General features: G+C 47.5%; 6 protein-coding genes across 6 annotated transcripts; all 6 read right to left on the reverse strand.

Annotated features, from left to right (window-relative positions):
• Window positions 1–8: 8 nt before the first annotated feature.
• On the reverse strand, window positions 9–4,059 carry ASPWEDRAFT_131348 (tubulin-specific chaperone D). Its single transcript, XM_040829276.1, has 5 exons — window positions 3,856–4,059; window positions 1,299–3,798; window positions 620–1,247; window positions 392–557; window positions 9–344 (listed from the first exon to the last, which is right to left on the reverse strand). Exons 1-5 carry the CDS (start codon window positions 4,030–4,032, stop codon window positions 213–215), a joined length of 3,603 nt encoding a protein of 1,200 aa, XP_040690912.1. The 5' UTR covers window positions 4,033–4,059; the 3' UTR covers window positions 9–212.
• Window positions 4,060–4,519: 460 nt separating this feature from the next.
• Window positions 4,520–6,732, reverse strand: ASPWEDRAFT_67496 (uncharacterized protein; the record flags this gene model as incomplete). Its single annotated transcript, XM_040838916.1, has 2 exons — window positions 4,520–5,157; window positions 5,223–6,732. 2 exons carry the CDS (start codon window positions 6,730–6,732, stop codon window positions 4,520–4,522), a joined length of 2,148 nt encoding a protein of 715 aa, XP_040690913.1.
• Window positions 6,733–7,965: 1,233 nt separating this feature from the next.
• Window positions 7,966–11,713, reverse strand: pkcA (protein kinase c; the record flags this gene model as incomplete). Its single annotated transcript, XM_040828036.1, has 9 exons — window positions 7,966–8,027; window positions 8,089–8,494; window positions 8,547–8,748; window positions 8,804–9,344; window positions 9,406–9,822; window positions 9,877–10,272; window positions 10,331–10,894; window positions 10,943–11,209; window positions 11,290–11,713. 9 exons carry the CDS (start codon window positions 11,711–11,713, stop codon window positions 7,966–7,968), a joined length of 3,279 nt encoding a protein of 1,092 aa, XP_040690914.1.
• A 1,203-nt stretch (window positions 11,714–12,916) lies between these two features.
• On the reverse strand, window positions 12,917–13,950 carry ASPWEDRAFT_170726 (zinc-dependent alcohol dehydrogenase family protein; the record flags this gene model as incomplete). The annotated part of the gene is made up of 2 exons (XM_040830667.1): window positions 12,917–13,368; window positions 13,443–13,950. 2 exons carry the CDS (start codon window positions 13,948–13,950, stop codon window positions 12,917–12,919), a joined length of 960 nt encoding a protein of 319 aa, XP_040690915.1.
• A 309-nt stretch (window positions 13,951–14,259) lies between these two features.
• Window positions 14,260–15,500, reverse strand: ASPWEDRAFT_170727 (NAD-dependent epimerase/dehydratase family protein; the record flags this gene model as incomplete). Its single annotated transcript, XM_040830668.1, has 4 exons — window positions 14,260–14,404; window positions 14,463–14,746; window positions 14,803–14,991; window positions 15,045–15,500. 4 exons carry the CDS (start codon window positions 15,498–15,500, stop codon window positions 14,260–14,262), a joined length of 1,074 nt encoding a protein of 357 aa, XP_040690916.1.
• A 376-nt stretch (window positions 15,501–15,876) lies between these two features.
• On the reverse strand, window positions 15,877–18,098 carry ASPWEDRAFT_50493 (Zn(II)2Cys6 transcription factor; the record flags this gene model as incomplete). Its single annotated transcript, XM_040837451.1, has 2 exons — window positions 15,877–17,975; window positions 18,020–18,098. 2 exons carry the CDS (start codon window positions 18,096–18,098, stop codon window positions 15,877–15,879), a joined length of 2,178 nt encoding a protein of 725 aa, XP_040690917.1.
• Window positions 18,099–18,473: the final 375 nt, after the last annotated feature.

The following is an 18,473-nucleotide window of genomic DNA, read 5'->3' on the forward strand; positions in this document are numbered from 1 at the left end:
TTCTTTTCCTCGCCCTAATGTCGTCTGACTCCTTTTTATTCCATTGGTTAATCAATTTTGTATTCTTTTTTATTCTAATTGACTCTCTATGCTGTTATATTTCCAATATATCCACTGCTTCTTGACCCTCGCAGCATTATGGGATAATATGCATCCACCGACATAGCCAAGTCGATTCAGCAGTATAGCATTGAAATGCTCAAGATAATCGTCTATGTAACCAGTACCGCTCTTAACCCATCAACCTGCTCTTTCAATTGCTTGGGTTGCCTGGTCCAATCCTCATCCTTCACAACATCCAATTCAGTCTCCATAAACAGGTGCTCTGCCGCGCCGGCTCGGATCTGTGCTTGGTTAGCAGTGTGAATCGTAGCAGGATCACCAGACCTACCCTTGGGAATGGGTGTAAAAGCATCGATGACAATTTCTTCAGAACATCAATCCGCAATGGCTCTAGTCTTGACAGCGGTGCGTAGACTCTGATGGCAGCTTCAAGTCTTGCTATGTTGGAGGATTTGAAATGCGCTTTTTGAACGACCACAAATAGCTTTCGGAAGCTGGGAGAATAACAGTCAATGAATGAATGGATTACCATTCGGGACCACATATAGCAACTTACCTTGGCTCCGAGCCTTCGGGGATGGAAGAAACATAACCATCAACCAAAAATGCTAGTAACTCCATGGTCGGTATAGCATAGCGGTCATCTTGTAGGTTATCATTCAATATGACTATCAGATCTTTCAGCGTTTCAATCAAAATATTCCGCTGCTCTTCTCCCTCCTGACTATTGATGCATTGTGTTAAAGCTGAACGGGATGCATGGATGAGACCCTCGGTTCCAGCAACAGCAGAGGTAGCAATGCCTTGGAAAAGCGGCAAACGCAACCACTCTATCGTCTGCAATTCCAGGAGTTGAAGGAAATAATCAGGAGCAGACACATGGCTAAAGTATTCGTATTTCCTCTGCAGTGGTGGGAAGTTTTCCGTCGACTCCCAGAAGCTCTGTAAACAAAGCCAGGCTTGTAAGCGGACTTTGTCTAGCTTCTCTGTTGCAAGTCGACAAATACATCCAACAACTTTTTGGGCGCGGGAAGAAATAGCTACTGGTCCAGTCTCGTTTTGAAGAATAGTCTTTGCTGCTTGGAGTGCTTCCATTCTGATTAATGACCCGATGTCTCCTCGTCTGTCTGTTGTGTAGTCATTGAGGAATCCAATAAAGTGATCTACAAGATCATCCGTCACATCTACAAGGCGGTTAGCATATACTCCTTTCATGATGGGTTTAAATAGCATACCTGTATAAGGTAGGATTTCCGTCGCCAGGCATTTTACTGCCGTCACCCTTTTTTCAATGAGCTCTTCCTTCCCTGTGCACCGTATCAGCTCTTCGATGATAGATTTTATCAAAGAATTCCCGACTTCAAGTCGCTTGAAAATAGCACCGAGAGATGAAATCTGACCGCGGCCAGTGGGCAATTTCCATGTAGAGCGTATGTACGAGAACCAGCCCTGCACTGTCTCATTCTGTTTCGACGGAGATAGAAGTGGAAACAGTTGTGATATCGCATCACATGAGGACTCTATGACAAGGTCTTCGCCACGAGAAGCACACAACAAAAGTACTTCACAGGCTTTGTCTATCACGGTATCAGATGGCCGAAGTGACGTCGATTTTTCTGCCTGATGAGCTGACTTCGACAGGGAGCTAATAAGACGTGAGGAAGCCTCGGCTGTCAACTCTGGGCGTGACATCTGAAGCGTCAAATCGTCTTTAGTAGGTCCAAACGATGAATTGAAAATGCTCCAGAGCTCCACAACCAACCGGGAAACTCCCAAGGCTTCAGAGGAATCTTTATCTTCGAGGCTATTGTAGGCATCAACCGTCGCGGCAATTGACAACAAGCATCCATGTCTCGACTCTACATCATTCCGAGGTAGACTAGATATTTTGTGATGCAATCGCTGAATCACCGTCTTCATGGTCTTGTATGATCCCTTGGTACTCAGGCTTCCTATTGCTCCAGCTGCTTGTCTCCTGGATTCGGCATCTGGAGAACCGATGCCTCTCCAGTTCATCAATGACTCTACCAAGGGGCTCCAATAAATATCACTGAGCGATGCGGTCATACTTGCAACATCGATCATCGCTCTTGATCGCCGTGCAACTGCATGATAGTCCACAGCTTGGACGAGTGGTATTCCTTCAGTAATAGTGTTAGGATGACGGCCAATTAACTCTTGCAGGGCAGCAGAGGCACCTCTCCGGATGTTTCCTGAAGGGTCTACACAAGCTGCACATACTAGCTCTATAGCTAGCATTTGCAATGTGCTTGCTTCCCCGTGGCCTGTAGAGGTACTGATCGTTTGCGATTTTAACGCCAGCAGCTCCTGAGTCGTGTACTTGCGTGAGAGAGCCCATATACCAAAACAAGAAGCATCCCGCACACCAGTCCCAACAGAACTTCCAGTGGAAGATCTCTGTTCAAAGTCAAGACCAGAGACAAGAGGCTGCAGTACGTTAGGTAATTGACGGGTTGGTGGTGCGCGGCGAAAGAGAAGATGGCCCAGGGTCAATATCAAGCCTTGCCATCTTTGGGCATCGACAGCACTCAGATTCCGCTTCAGCTTGTTCATTCCAATCATTCGTGCTTCAAAAGGCGCCACAATAGTGCCATCCCGCGTCTCGTACAAAATATTTTCCTCCAAGGACCCAGTCACAGCCTCGATGACTTCAGTGCCCATGTCCGGATTCAGTTTCAAAGTGATGATACTCAGTGCCTTACTTGCTGCAAACCGCACAGGTGTATCCTTATCAGCAAGAGATACTAGAAAATGATCAATTGTATCCTCTAGGATAGAAGATACTTGATCGTCCGAGAGAGGGCAATTTTCTCTCTCGCTCAATGACAATGCCATGACCGTAACGGAGCGAAGAATTTTGATGATGATCTTCCGAGCAGAAGCAGAAGCCCTGATGACTTGGGAGACTTCAGAATTCTCCTGGGCAATGCGCAGGGTTTGTTTGAAGATAGGTAGAATCAACGGAGCGAACTCTTCAACCTGACCGGACGCACCTAGCCGCGCAAGGAACGACAACACCCCAATGCAAGAATATACAGAAGGTAGTCCGGATTTTCCACCAGGTTGAATAACCGAGAACGCCCAATCTGTAAGATTGGTTAGCACTCCGAGAGCCTGCATATCCCGACGAAGGACTAGTCGTGCAAGGAGCACAGTGGCCGCCTCTCGCTCTTTCCCAGGCACATTGACATAGTTCAAGGACACTGAAAGAATGGACCTTGTCACTGTCGGTGTTTGAGATAATAGCGGCTTCAGTTGATCCAGATTCTCGTACGGAACAGGTATGTCATCCGACGACATAGAAGCCAAGTCAAAAGGCGCCAGCAACTGATGTGAAAGCCAGATAAGCATCATATATCGTTCTTCCCAAACAAGACGTTTAGGCACATCATTCGTACCCATTTCCATTGGATCCTCTTGTGGTACTGCGTCCCACTCGATAAAGGCCCGTAGCAAAGGGTCAAGATATTTGGGCTCATTGTTCAAGAACCTGCTAATGACCTTGACCCCGCGTACCTTGCAGAAGGTATACAGAAGCCGACAGACAGCTCTGGGAAGTGGATAAAGTGCCTGTCGACCCTGGGACCCGGTCACCTCTGCAACATATTGATCGCGATGCTTCACCAAATATGCCAGGAAAACATCCACTAAGGGGGGTAGCAGCTTTGATAAATGCGGATCCAACAGCTGCGGCCACTCCTGAAAGGGCTCTAGCTATACCAGTAGTTAGCCAGAAACCCGCTATCCCATCTGGTCAGATTGCAATCTTACAAGGCCTATGAGTTTCTCCGTCTTAGCAGCCGGTGTCCATCGTCGTGGGACCCGGGTCTCGGAGCCATTTTGGATTCGCGATTTCCAGAGCAAAGAGGGCAGTTTTTCTGAGAACTCGCTCACGAGGTCGCCAGACGCACGCTGGAGTTTGACCTCTCTATCTTCTACCGCATCCATGATGAGGGTTTGCGACTTCCATCTGAAGTCAGACTGTTTGCATTCGACAGCGTGAAAGACAGCGGGGATTCGGTCAACGGTCCAGGTCATGTGACTGTATACAGAAAGTTGAGTGACCGAATCAACAAAAGCACAATAGCAGATAAATAAAAATATTTTCCTGCTTGTATTTGATATTCAGATGATCCTTTTGAGAATAACATGAAAATAAAAGATTACTTCCAGTTGAGGAGGTTGAGCTGCTAATGTGTTTTTGCATATATATACTCGTTAACTACCACAATCCATCAAAGACTCTAACTTGAATTCATCCATAGTTTCCATGCTTCTACCTCAGTGCTATTAGAAAACAGAACGCAAGTAAATGACAATAAAATTACTAAGTATCATAATTGCGACCAAACTCCACTTGCATAAAAAGAATTGTATAATATTAGCCAGCTTCTTGCTTTCAAGTTTCCATATTTCCCTTTCGATGGGACATGCATCATAGATCCTCATCTGACGTTAGTCGTATACCATCAGGGACCTTACAAAACCCTCCCTCGCAGTCATCTGCGAGTTCAATCATTGTCCTGCGAATCCGCATGATGGCAATTGCAACAGCCAGTGAGCTCCATGCATCCTGTCCGTATTCTCCCAGATCAAATTGCGAGATAAACTTGCTTCCAGTACCCTTACTCCATCCTCTCTTACTCAATGGATCTGTGTCCAAGGTTAAGATGGCAACTATTGGGCCACATATGACGAAACCAACAAGAAGAGGGAATCTTCGCTGGCTGCGTAGGACAGACTCGATTTCTTGTTTAATCTGACCTTCTGGAGAAGGGGAGGATTCTTCGAGTCGAAATGGCAATTCCAAGGCATCACGATATCGCTGGGAAAGTGCTTCTAAGCGTCGATTGAGCTTGCGGACGGCTCGGAGTGTGGACTCCCCTTTCTTTTGGGAATAGATGGCGTGCACAGGAATTGCTCCAGGGTTGACTTGCACATTGGCATCGTATAGAGCCCAGCGTAGATATTTCTTGATAGCTCGTTTGATCACAGGCTCTGGTCGAATTTGTAGAATACTGCAATCTCTCACTCGACCTCCGAGGGAGAACAAGCTAATCAGGGATTTGATAGCTACGAGAATATGCATTATTAGCAAGATCGATCCGTAGAAAATGACTGCCAAAACTCTAACTTACCATAGAAATCAGAGCCCCTGCATGCTTGAATAAGAGGCGCTCTGCCATATCCAGACACAGCAAACAATGACCCGGGAAGAGTTCCAAAGTCGAATTGCCAATGGCTTGGGATGATAGGCTCGAACCCACGCATCGCGAGTCGGAAGAAAAGCTCCTTTTCTGCTTTACTCCAAAGGCCCTCAGGCAGGCTGATAGCATCGGCCCAGCGTTTGGCCTTTTCCACTGAAAAGTCGAAGGTGACGCTTTTTGTCTCGCTTTTTGGGACGCTAATGTTGCTGAGGTAGTCATCTTCATCGTCGTTATCGTCGTTGTTGTAATCTTCGTCGTCACTTAAGGACTTGATAGGTTTTGGCTGGTCTTTGGAAGCGGTTCCTGTCCCCGGATGGAAGGTATAATCTTCATAGATACTAGAGCTTTTGCGTGTCTTCTCCGGCGGGGATAATCCCCAAAAAGGACTGGACTTACCATCGTCGGAAATCAAGTTGCTATCTGATTTCCGTCTCCAAAGACTATCGTGATCTCCAGGAGGCTCAGAATGTGACCGTCGTCTGGGAATGAAGAATCCAGAAAAGGAACTCCACTCAATTGCTGGAAGGTTACTAGCAAGATATCCCAAACTTTTCTGTGGCAGTGGCTCGATTGGATAAGTAGATTTTTCTGGCTTCTCACTTGAATAATCCACGAGGTGCGGAAACAATGGCAGTTGTGGATCGTGCCCTAAACTGCGTCTGCGTCGCTTTGGAGTCCGAGGAGGTGTACTTTTCTTATCATCCCCAAGGCTTGTGTCAGAAGTTCTCTTTCTCTTCCGCAATGATCTCGGTGTCGTGGTACCATCTGCCTGTTCATCTCCGGCAGGCAAAGATCCATCGAGCTCTTCATCATCATCATCTTTTCCGGGGACGTACGTCGGATCGACATCTCGTTTCTTTTTCTTGGACTTGTTGGATCCCGACTGATGTGTATTTTGATCCAACTTTGAACCGGAATTCATTAAACGTAATAGTGTTTCTGGCGTTGCCTTTCTATCATTTCCATTTCCGAGATTCTTTCCATCTTCTTCTCTTCCAGGAACGTATGTTGGGTCGACCGTCTTCTTTTTCTTCGTTTTCGACTTGTTGGAACCTGGGGTTTGGTGTTTATTCTTCGCATCATTGAGATCCTCATCCTCGTCGTCATCCTCCCCAGGAACATACGTAGGATCGATAGAGTCTCCCCTCTTCCTTTTATTCTTAGTAGATCCCGGGATCTGCGTTTTCTTTCCATTTTTATCGGCATCCATCAAGCCTCGCACCTCTTTCGGCGATACCTTATCCAACTCATCGACATCCTCTTCATCCGACCCTTCGTCCCCAGGGACAAACGTCGGGTCGACAGTAGTGTCATTTCCTTTTGTTTTGGATTGACTAGATTCAGGCGTTTCGTAGCTGTGGTCGTCGACGAGGGCTGTGCGTCCCAAGACCGTCGTGATCATTGTATCGGTTAGACGTTTCATGGGGGTATTCAGCGCCATGTTTTTAGAGTGATACTTTCGCCGTTTCAGGATAGCTTTTTTTTGACTTTCAGACAAAAGTCGAAACCATATGTGTCGGCTGAGATAACGCAGGAGAAAAGTATCAGGAAACAAGACGACATCTCAAGACGTGGAGTCGACTAGGTAATTATGTCCTTGAAGAGTGAGATGGGGGGGCTAGCTAAAACAGCCTGAATGAAAGATAGAATGAGATAGAGTACTATTCTTAGCTCTGTCGAGTTTCTTTGTCTTTGTTTTGAAGACAGACGAAAGACGTCGAGTTGAGTTCCGGACAAAGAACAGGAAGAGGCGTAGCAGAAGTCGAGACAGACAAAGAAAGATAGAAAAAGAGAAAGAAGGATGTGCCCGAGTCCTCGAGTCTGGTGTTTCCTGGACGTCATCTCCAGTGAATATGTGTTGCTGAAGAGTGGTTGGGAGAAGGACAAATAAAAGAAAGCGTCGACTGGAGGAACTACGCCCAGTGTTCTTCCTTCAAGTGAATGCAGGCAGTCATTCTACAGACGTTTCTGGAAATTAAACAATTCAAGAAGATGTATAGCTAACATTTCAACACCGTTACTTCGTATTCGCATTGTCACCTCAAAGCGCGATCTTGGGAATCAGAAGCTCAAATGAAACATACTCGACCTCGTAAAGAAACATCATGGATGGCATCCATACAACATTCAAAATCAATCAACCAGGTTCACAACAATAACGACATCCGCTCCTCCAGATTCGACAGTGCAATAAACGCCAGCAACCCCTTTTGCTTTCGACCTATCAATCAAGTGTCATGTCAACTGCTTCTCCATCCAAAGATATAGCATCACCATCGACAAGGGTCCGATCCGAGGCAGAATTACATTCCAGGAATTGGGAATAAAATTCGTAAAAAAAAGAAATTAAGAACGAGCAGTTTAAATGAAGACATAGAAGGGAAAAGAAGAAGAAAGAAAAAAAGAACCCAGGAACCAAGTCGCTCCTTTACCTGCACCCCAAAGGACCACCATACGAGATAGTAGACCAGCTCTAAGAGGCGCTCACACCAGCTCTCAAAAAACTCTCATGGGTATGTAAAGCAATGTTTTCAGTGCAAAAAAAGTGCTGAAAAGTGACTGGCAACGATCAAGAAGCTAGAGGGCCATTTGCTTTAAGAAGATCCAAATCCACTTTGAGAAAAGAGTAGCAACAAACGCAAGACGATTTTTATTAGAAAGAAAAGCTGTTCCATTAGGCAAAGTCCGCGGTGTAAGAGAAACCACGGAACTCTTCCTGCATAGCTTGAGAAAGAACTAAATTCGGGGGAATTGATATTAGCAGTTGAACGGTCAACTCGACGAGATTGAATCTTACCTGACTGCACGGGCGTAAGGACAGGAGTGACACTGGTGAATTCCTGGTCGAAGTTGCTTGTATCGGTAGGGCTGCTGATGGTTGGCATGAATGGAGGAGGAACCCGCTTGTGGTAGATGTCATCCCAGTTGACATTCCTGAAGAACGCATGGGACATGACCTCCTGGGCATCCGTAGGTCCCGAGCCCAATCTCAATTCTGGCTCACGAGTGAGCAGCTTCTGAAGAATGGAGACAGAGTCACGAGGCATGTGGATGGGGTAGAGGGGCTCATCAGCCAAAATGGCATCGTAGATTTCATCCTCATCTTCACCACGGAATGGAGACTGCTGAAGAAGCATCTGGTAGATAAGCACACCGAATGCCCACCAATCAACTGCCCGGCCGTATTTCTTGTCCAACAGAATCTGCAGCGTGGTTAATACTTAAGATCATCAAATTTGGATCTTGACTACTTACCTCTGGTGCCATGAATTCAGGAGTACCACAGAATGTGCTGGTGGTGCAGCCATACCACATGTTCTCCTTGCAAAGACCGTAGTCTGCAATCTTGATGTGACCGTCCAGGGTCAAAAGGATATTGTCAAGCTTCAGATCACGGTAGATGACACCGTTCTCGTGGAAGTACTTGAGAGCCAGGCAAACCTCGGCAGCGTAGAATCTGTGCAAGATAGTTAGCAGTCGTTCCCGTTTGCGAGGGCTCATTGAACACGTACTGGGCCCTCTTCAGACCGAACTGGCCACGCTGAATGTGCAACATAAGATCACCACCACTAATATATTCCATAACGAAGTAAACACGGGTTTCTGTCTGGAAACAGGCGTGCAAGTTGAGGAGGAATGGGTGGCGTTCCTTGTTGGCAACCAAGAAGACACGCTTTTCGGACTTGGTACTCTCAACTTCGTCGTTTTCGATAATAAACTCCTTCTTCAACACCTTGATAGCATAAAGCTTCTTCGCACTCTTGGTCTCTGCCAGCATGACCTTTCCGAAGTTACCTTTACCAAGGACAGCAAGGAAGTTGAAATGGTCGAGACCAATTCTGATTCTTGGCTGCTGAGGGATCTCGTCCTTCACGGCTACAGGCTGCTGCGGAACTATAGGCATAGGTTGCTGCTGCTGTACTGGCATACCATACGGCGAAGTAACCTTCTGCTGCATTGCTTGAGGGGGAATACCTTGCTGATAAGGTGCGTATACAGATGGGTCATAAGGAGCATGTGCAGGTGGCTGTGACTGTACTGGGCGGCTCATTTCTGTTTGGTACTGAAATTAACTACTGTCGTTAATGTCATACGGAAGGTCAACTGGACATACCTGGTACTTGTTGGGGGGTACGCAATCCTGTCGCTGCGGCGGCGGCGGCAGCAGCAGGGCTTGACGAAGGGCTAGTCGGGGTAGGAATTTGCTGTCGCTGCGCAGCTGTTGGTGACTGTGGTGGCATATAAGAGTTAGTCGCGGCGCTAACAGCTTCTGCAGAAGCCTGTCTTTGGGGGGCATAAGGGCCCTCGACTGGCTTTTGCGGGTAGGCAAGAGACGCGTTTTCTTGAGGACTCTGAGGCGGGCCGCCTGGTCGAAGGGTGCGGCCACTGAGACCAGAACTAACAGAGGCGGATTTGTTGTGATTCTTTGCGCGAATCAAGGTTTCCAGAATCTGATTGGCAGCTTCCATAGACATGCCACAGAAATCGGGCACAAGGTGTGTGCATTGAGCATGGCAAGCAAGTCCACATTCTGGGGAAAGAGGTCAGTTTTGTCAATAGTACATATGGGCAGTGTGTCAATTACCTGAGCATCGTTTGGCGCTCTTGCGTCCGAAAGGAAGCAAGTAACCGCAGTGGCAACACCAGTTCGCCGAGAGGTTGGAGAATCCCTCGAAGCGATGGGGAATACGATGGTTGATCTTCTCCTCGTCGGGATCGGTCTCGTAGTTTGCTTTACTGATACACTTGGTGACAACCTTAGGATAACACTTGCGGTGGCAAGTATACTTGCAGTCGGCACACTGCATACCAGCAGCATATTTCAAAAAGTCGCCGCAAAGGGCACAACGCATAATGTTGTAGAATTGCTGGGTGACAAACTTGTGGCCCTGCTTCTCATGAACCTCTTCCTTCTTCTGTCGAACGGCACCTTGACGGTTCAGACCAATGTCGAATGGTCGGCGGTCCTTCAGTTGCTTGGCTATATAAAATGTCAGTGATCTGGAGACACACCAAAAGCGATTCGGGTTTGATCATACCGAAACTCAATGACAAGTGAATACGGCCAACTGGTTCCAAAGCGAACCAAGAATCGATCAAGACCGTGTTCATCGAAGGAGCACCAGGGGCACCGTCCGGAACAGGAGCGTTGGGATGTGCTCCGGCGGGATTCTGGGAACCACCCATCGGTGAAGAAGGCCCGGAAGCACCGCCGTGCTCCATCTTGTCTGCAGATACCCAGCCAGAGGCATTCAACTCTGTCTCGATCTTCTTGCGACGCATCTCCTCTGCGATGTCGGAAATGCGCACCCAAAGCATACCGATGGGCGTTGGTCTGTCGCCCGATTTGTCGTATACGGTAAGTTCGATTTCGTTGGCCTTGTCAATGTCGATGGTAAAGGCTTCATCAGGCCACTTGTCTGCTCTAGTGGGCTTAGTTCTTGCTTTGATAGCATCTTCAACCTTGAGAATGACAAATGTTTCGGGGCCTCTGGAGAATCTTGAGCCTGCGGCATGATCTACGTCTTTGACAGCATGGATACGCAGGGTTAAAAGACCAGTGAGCGGCTTGCGCATGTTAGGAGAGCTAAGACTTTCATCTACTGGAGGTTAGTCTGATACAGAAGGCGCACTTTGAAGAAGGAGCATACCATCGGGTGTATCGGTGGACTCGATGTCAACGTGGAGGTCTTCATATCGCTTCAAGGCCTGCTTGAGCAGCTGGATCTTCTGGTTGCTCTCAATCCGTCGACCCTCGGCGTCCGCGCGACTCTTTCTGTCACCCTCATCTTGATATAGACGAACCATCTTTTCAATGCCCGCCTTGTATTGTTTCTCCACACTCAATTTGAATTCGAGCTGGGACAGCATGAGTTGAATCTTGGGTCCGAGATAGTTGGTGTCATATTTAATCAAGTCTGTGTGACACACGAGGCATTAGTATCGAGTCAATGAAAGAAACCACGCAGAACGATTTCCAACATATCGTGAAACCTACCAAGTTTCGTATAATTCGGCCTGGCCTTGGGGACAGGAGCAAAAGGTCGCGGGTCCGAGTATGGAGCACCCGAGGGCATGGAGCCAGCTCCTCCTTGCGGGTAACCAGAATCACCAAAATCGCCCGCGTCATTGTGATAGCCCGGCCCGTAGTCCTTCGGGGGAGGAACGGGGCCCTGTGAACTCCCACGGTTCTCGGTGGGCGAAGCAGAACCGCCTTCCTGCTCGATTCGACGGATCTGCAACTCCTTCATCTTCTCTTCCAGGTAAGCAATGTTCTTGCGGCCATCGCGGATGTTCGCATCGACTCGCTGCTGCACCATGGGGTTATCGGTCGACTGCCGCATGTTGGTCGCAGCGGTGATGAGAGCCTTTTCCCGCTCGATCTTGCGGTAGACCGAGGCAATGAGTTCGTCGCCGTCCATGCTGGGCAAGGGTGGTCCGAAGACGAAGAACCAACAGAGAAGGAATCAAACGAAGGCGTACAATGCGATCAACGGGGAGGGATTGTGCCGTTGTCGTTCAGTCGATGGGATGAAGGTTGTCGGGGAAAACCGTCGCGGGGCTGTTGTTGACAGTTGCAGGGGGGGGGGTGGAGTGGGATCGCAACGGCAGCGTTAATGCCACTCGGAAAATGTGAGACACGCCACGGTTCGATGACGAGCCCTGGTGATTTTTTTTGACCGGCGGAGACTCGATCGACAGGGAGGAAGGGAGGCAAGTGAATGTGAGGAGGATGCAGGGAAAAAAAAAAGAAGATTTGGAGTTTATTGCCAGCCAGACGCGATCGGGCAGATTGGAGGGTCGTGTGTGGCAGTTAAAGTAGCTTGGCTGAATGATCGATTCTTCGAGGAGTAGGGGAGAAGCTGGAGGAGGAGCAAAAGAATGCAGTCTGATGAATTAAACACCCTCAACACCTTCAGACAAACCGACAGCCAGACAGGACGACTAGAGCAGAGAGAGAGAATGGCGAGAAGTCGTCGAGATGGAGAGAGACAGAGAGAGGCCGACGGAGGGGCATCTGATTAGGTCATCGGTGGGTTTAGGGACACGAGGGGATCGCAGGTATAGAATTCAATTTAGACGACAATTAATATCGATAACGAGGGTTACTGTTATCATTTACTATCCAGTTGAGGATCAGGTAAATGATGGAGAAAAGAGTTGGAAGTGGAAGTTGGTGGAAGAGACGAAGAAGAGAGTGGATGCTATTGTGGCGAAACGGTCAGGATATGGAGACGTTATCTTTTATTTCTTTGTTTCATTTTATTTTCATTTTCATTTTCAGTTTTATTTAATTCTTTTTAATCTTTTATTTCTTATCTTTGTATTATTTATTGTTGCTTTGGTCTGATGATGCAGATCAATCATCTCACATTCCAGAAAACAACAGCATCAAAGAACACATGCCAACATGTCTGGATAATCCAAATAAACCCAAATGATGAAGAGCCGATAGAGTCATAAAGAGGGGCAGACCAGATCAGTCCATCTGACAAGGGGCATCAGCAAGGAGATATCGCACCCTGCAGTGTGACCACAAAGGGATATCTTCATATCTCCATATCTTCATACAATCAATCCAAACGAATACAAACCTTGCCAACATGCTGTCCAGATTGAAGATATTAATATGCAGAAACTACTTCATCTCGCGTAAATCCAAAATTCTTCTCCACGGGCATCCTCAGCTTCGCCCTGTCGACAAAAGTAACCAGATCCTCCATACATTTAGGCCCGATCAAAACCCCCCGAACGACGCACCCCTTGGAGAGAGCAAGTAGAGGAACATCAGGCACGCGAGACTGGTCAATCTTAGCCAGATAGCCGATGATACCGATGACTCCACCGTATGCAATGGCCTTGATGCTCTGCTCGATCGTGCCAATTCCTCCTATTTCGAGGATGTGATCGACGCCTTTTCCGCCGGTGAGTTCGAGTGCCTTGGATGCCCAGTCTGGATGTTTGCTGTAGTTGATGCAGTGGTCTGGGTGGAATTTGGACTTGATAATCTCGAGTTTCTCTTTGCTGGATGAGGCGATGATGGTCGTCGCACCGGCTGCTTTAGCCAGGATGAGGCCTGTGACGGATACACCCAGTACCTAGTCATCATCAGCATCTGTATAACTCGCGTCTCAATTGAAGTAAACTCACCCTGTATTAAGACAGTCTGCCCAGGCTTCAACGCAACAACGCCATACAGACTATTCCATGCCGTCACACCCGTACAAACCAACGACGCCAACTCACTGTAACTCTGCGGCGCACCAGCAGGCACCTTGACCACCGCAGAAGCCGGTCTGGCAATATACTGCGCCAGCGTGCCATCAACAAAAGCCCCCTGGCCGTTATAAAAGTCTTTTTGAGGCCCGTACAGATGAGTAGGATCAAACGAGATGACCCGATCTCCCTTCTCGAGACCTTGAACGGCACTTCCCACCTCGACGATATCGCCAGCGCCGTCAGAGCAGGGAATGTGGTCTTTTTTGGTCGGGAAGGGGTATTTGGAAGTGGCGACTTGGATATCGCGTGAGTTCAAGGCGACAGCCTTGATTTTAACGAGGACTTCATGTTTGGCGATGGTTGGAACTTCTTCTTGGGAGGAGATGAGGTTTTGAAAGGAGCCTTGTTCTGGAAAGCGGAAGACGGTGTGCTGAGACATGGTGAGATAGATTGATGAAGATGTTCTTGAATGAAGAAGAAATTAGAGAAAGACAAGAAGTCTCATATAAGTTGATCCGTAGAAGCATTGCTTTATATAGGAAGACGACACAATCCAGATACTCTTTTCAGTTCATTCCAGCCTTTCCAATTGGACGAACAAGTGGGTCTATGTAGGTAGTATCTACTGGTATGATCTATGATGACATTCCAATGGCTTTATTTCCATATAACCGAGTTATCTACAGTCTATTGTTTCACATCTCTGATACAAAGCATTCAGTCCAAGGCTCATTTTGTTTCATCTATATCACCTCACATTCGTCCTCGAATCATCAACCTCCAGACTCTTCAGAATCAATTCAACCTCATCGTCTGCTGCCTCCAATATATGCTCCGGTGGATACTGAGCTTTCCACCCAATTTGCTGTCCATGAACAGCCGTAAACGTACACCTGATATAGCTGTCAGCAAACCCCCATCTTCACCATCACCAAAAAGAGATACACATACTTTCCACCCAAAAGAACAGGCACATCAGATGGTTCAACTTCAAGTGCCTTTCCCATCTGTGCCAATGCTGCGTCATCTGCTTGTTTCACCGTTGCATAATCGACAATACCGCGTTTCGCAAGCGCTTTAGCCATTGCACTGTAGATATCCTCCCATGGCATACTGCCTGAAGCAGCGAGAAAGTAGCCATGTTTACCATGTCCGATATCATCTCCTGTCAAGATCTTTCGCAGGATATGCAGGTAGAGATTGATAGTGTCGATGATATGACAGACGGGCCATGTCTGAATCAATGAGTATCACTGTTTAGAGCTATACATATAATGGAGAATGGTCATACCGGATGGTCAGAATCCACCTTGTATACTTGTCGAATCTTTTTTGCTGCCTTGACAATTGCAACATCTTGAATTGAAATGCGGTTTCCAAACCCTTCACCCTCTCCATAGACGATACAGGGGGCAAAAATATAGCTTCGTACCCCGTACTCTTCAGCAGTATCAATGACTATCCTGTTCGTTTTCATAGACTATAGAATGAGCAAACCCACAACAGCAAAATATTGATAAAATGTCAGCTCACCTGGACAAAAAATTCATGAGATGTCACTGCATCCTTCTGAATATCATACAACTTCGGATCTGTATCGAGTAATGGATACTCGGTCGAAATTCCCGCATGACGACTAAATTGTTTCGCACCCGTTGTATGTAAAAAGTGCACCTCCTGCCCAGTCTGTTTCTTGACTTCACCCAGCGCCTGAATCATAGCTGGCTGGTACTGGGAACTATATGCATCGACTAGGAAGTAGATGATTGTGATTTTCCGACTAACGATGCTCTGGATGATACTGCCATGGTCTTTGAGATTACCGATTAGAGGCTCAGCTTCGTATTGCTTCACGGCCTCTCCTTGCTCTTCTGATCGAACGAGAGCATAGAGCTTCGAGTATGGAGGGAGCTGGGCGCTTTTCCAGCGTGCAAGGAGCGTTCCTCCAAGATAGCCCGAAGCACCAGTGATGAGAATATTCCGAGACATGGTTTTTTCGTATAGCTTGTCAATTTGGCAAGTATCAATCCATGGCAGAATCCATCCTTTTATGCTTGCTGCAATATAAAATTTGTCATCAAGTCGGCCCGGATAATGAAGCATTACCATTTGCAGTAGCATAAGTCCAGGCATCCATGACGTATTTTTGATTTGGCCAATAGGAACCAGCGGGATAAACTTGATATGAATTAATAAGTAGTCCACTGGGCAATGTTGGTAATCATTTTGGGGTAGGTGATATGGAGTATACCCAAAGGGGAAATCTCCCTCTAGGCAAGCCCCGAATTAGCTGAGCCCATGCTATGACGTACAAAAGTCGATGGCGTGCATCATGTATGACATGATAATTGCAGAATTAGATGCATTAATTGTTGAAGAACAGCGAGTCATGAAACATGTTTATATCCGGCAATCCAGTAAAAGCCTCATTCACCTCGTTACAATATGCAGCCCAAGATTCTGGGCCTAAAAGGTCGACCCGAGGCCATAATACGTCTTCATTTGCATCTTGCAGCTGTTGGGAGATGGGAGTGTGCTCTTCTATACCAGTAGGCTGGACTGCCGGATTATTTGAGATATCTGGCGTTTGGTTTGCAGTATTCGCGTTGTTGCCAGGCATAGTATTCAAGTCTTGTTTGGACAAATCAGCCGGGTCCGGTCTTTCAGTGATATTTAATATTCTGACAAGAGTGTCGACTTTGCTACAAAGATGGCGTGTAAGACACGCTGCACGGGCTGCTGCAATGTTCTGGCTACCGGCAGATTCAAATATTTCAAGGGCCATATCGGTGTGCTTCCGTGCTTTTTGAAATCGGTGACAAAATGGATATGCCAGCATGAATCCGATGAGCGTCAAGACAGCATTCCACTGGTATTGATACAGCTCACACGACCCATAAAGTGCATCATGGTGTGTCATACGACAATGCACCACATTAATGGTTGCCATAGCATGCTTAAGCGCCGTGGCTGCATGGACATCTGCTCGAGGAGTATTTTTGGGCACCGTGGTATGAGTTGGGAACTGGATAAAAACTCTGTGGAGAGTAATAATGATGTCGTGGTGCTGGAGTTCGAGCAGTGTGGCTAATAGTATCTGAGGCGGTGGCTGGTTTAGAAATTCATCATCCGCATCAACTGACATGTTCTCTATATCAAGCTGCAAGCTGCGAAACGATTTGTCTTGCAAGACTTCCTCTCGCCACTTGCATAAAAGCCCTAACTCGCCAGAAAGTATTTTTGCTCGAGCCTCAACATGGGCCATACAATCAGTTGTCTCGGGGGCGGGATAACAAACAATCGAGTCGATAACAGAGAGTGCAGCGGCTGTCAAACGCATTGACTGGGCATGGTAGGAGGTATACTCTGGCTCCAGCACCTGCACATGAGGCGGCACACAGGTAGAATCACGAAGCTGAACACTAATAGGCTTTCCCAGATGCCTCGAACAGCGAAAATCAAGATGAACTAATGTCCACCATATACGCCGAAAGATCTCTGCATCATCACGAGGCGTACTCGCTGTCGGGTCCTGGTGAAGGTTGAGTGACTGTGCGATCCGAACGGCCAGCCCAACCATGTTATACGCAGCTTGGTGCTGTCCAGCATCGAGCAAGTATAGTGTCATAAAGCAATAGCATTGAAGAGCAAGTATTGAGGGCCCCGAAAATGTCGTGTACTGAGTCGTAGCTGCCAAACAACGCCGAAAATACGACATGCCAACCATTGTACTCTGACTGCCTCTCATGAACTCATCCCACTGCAGACCAAGAAGCCGTGTGTTCAGCCCCAAGTAGAAGGCAGACTGCATGGAATACGCCGTAATAGCATCACGCAGGGGAGAGGCTGGGGATCCCTGGCCTCGTTGAGCAGCAGGCAGGTCCAAGTCCCTGCGCTGGACAATCGGCACCTGCAGTCGTAAACGCGTCCAGAAAATCCGCAGCAGACGCTCTATCTGTGCATTTGATAAAGAGCACTCTGCAGCACCCATTACTTCCAGAACATAATGGGGATAAGGACATGTATAAGCAGGCGGTTGCTCATGGGCAGGTGAATGGGCTGGAACGGAGGTGAGCTGAGGCATCCTCGAGCAGAAGTCGTTGATGCGAGAGATGAAGCCCAGCATCGAATCCATCCGGTTGGTTACAGGTTCTGTATCATCTGTTCCTGATGGCTGTGGAGTGGAGTCACTTTCCACACTCTGGGTGGTGTTGGCTTCTTCGCCTTGGGCCGATAGCCCCGATGGCGACTGTGCTCGAACAGACGAGGATGGTTCGACATTGTCACTCTTTTCTCGAGTAAACAAAGCCTCATGTTGACAATTAGGACGAGCACCTGATCGCCTGGGACGAATACAGGAAACACGATTCTCAATGCACTGGGGGCATGGTGTCGTGGCTTGACAGCGGACCCGATGTTCACGGCAAAAGTCACATGCCTGGCGAACTTTCTGACGCTTTGCCACTCGCGACGATCGAGGCACAGCAAAATTGTAGAACATTTCAGACCTTGATCGATAGGATAGGAAGGGCTGGAAGCGTTGTCAGCATGGATGAAGCCAATATTTTCTCCTTTGAGATTCTCCATGTCCGAATCCGGTAATCGAAGCTGGTCTATTGGATCAGCCAATAGGGAGAGCTGGAAGTGACTACAAAGAGTTAGACTAGATTAGTAATCGTTGGAGTCATTTTGCTCAAGTTTATAGATCATGACCCCAATTGAAGGAGGCATTACTCTTTAAACCGCAAACTGCAATGCACCTTTTCATAGTTTATCAAAACGATAAAAACACTTTGCAAAAAGTGTAAAAACATACAACAGCAGGGATTCGCTGGTGGTCACCCACCCAACTACTAACCTGCCGGCGTGTGGCTTAAGTACGGCTGAGCGGACGGGAAGCCCTGTTCTCCACACCCTGTGGTCGTATGTACTTGCTTCTTATTATTTGGGGGTTATATCTAT

The sequence above is a fragment of the Aspergillus wentii genome (genome assembly GCF_001890725.1).
Source record: "Aspergillus wentii DTO 134E9 unplaced genomic scaffold ASPWEscaffold_3, whole genome shotgun sequence".
Classification (NCBI taxonomy): Eukaryota; Fungi; Ascomycota; class Eurotiomycetes; order Eurotiales; family Aspergillaceae; genus Aspergillus; species Aspergillus wentii.

Bases quoted from the DNA above. Each gene is read 5' to 3' on its own strand.
- ASPWEDRAFT_131348 (XM_040829276.1), bottom strand. From the start codon at position 4,032: ATGGATGCGGTAGAAGATAGAGAGGTCAAACTCCAGCGTGCGTCTGGC. The intron at 3,799-3,855 runs GTAAGATTGCAA...CTACTGGTATAG, and splicing joins CGGAGAAACTCATAGGCCTT to CTAGAGCCCTTTCAGGAGTG. The intron at 558-619 runs GTAAGTTGCTAT...TTATTCTCCCAG, and splicing joins CCCGAAGGCTCGGAGCCAAG to CTTCCGAAAGCTATTTGTGG.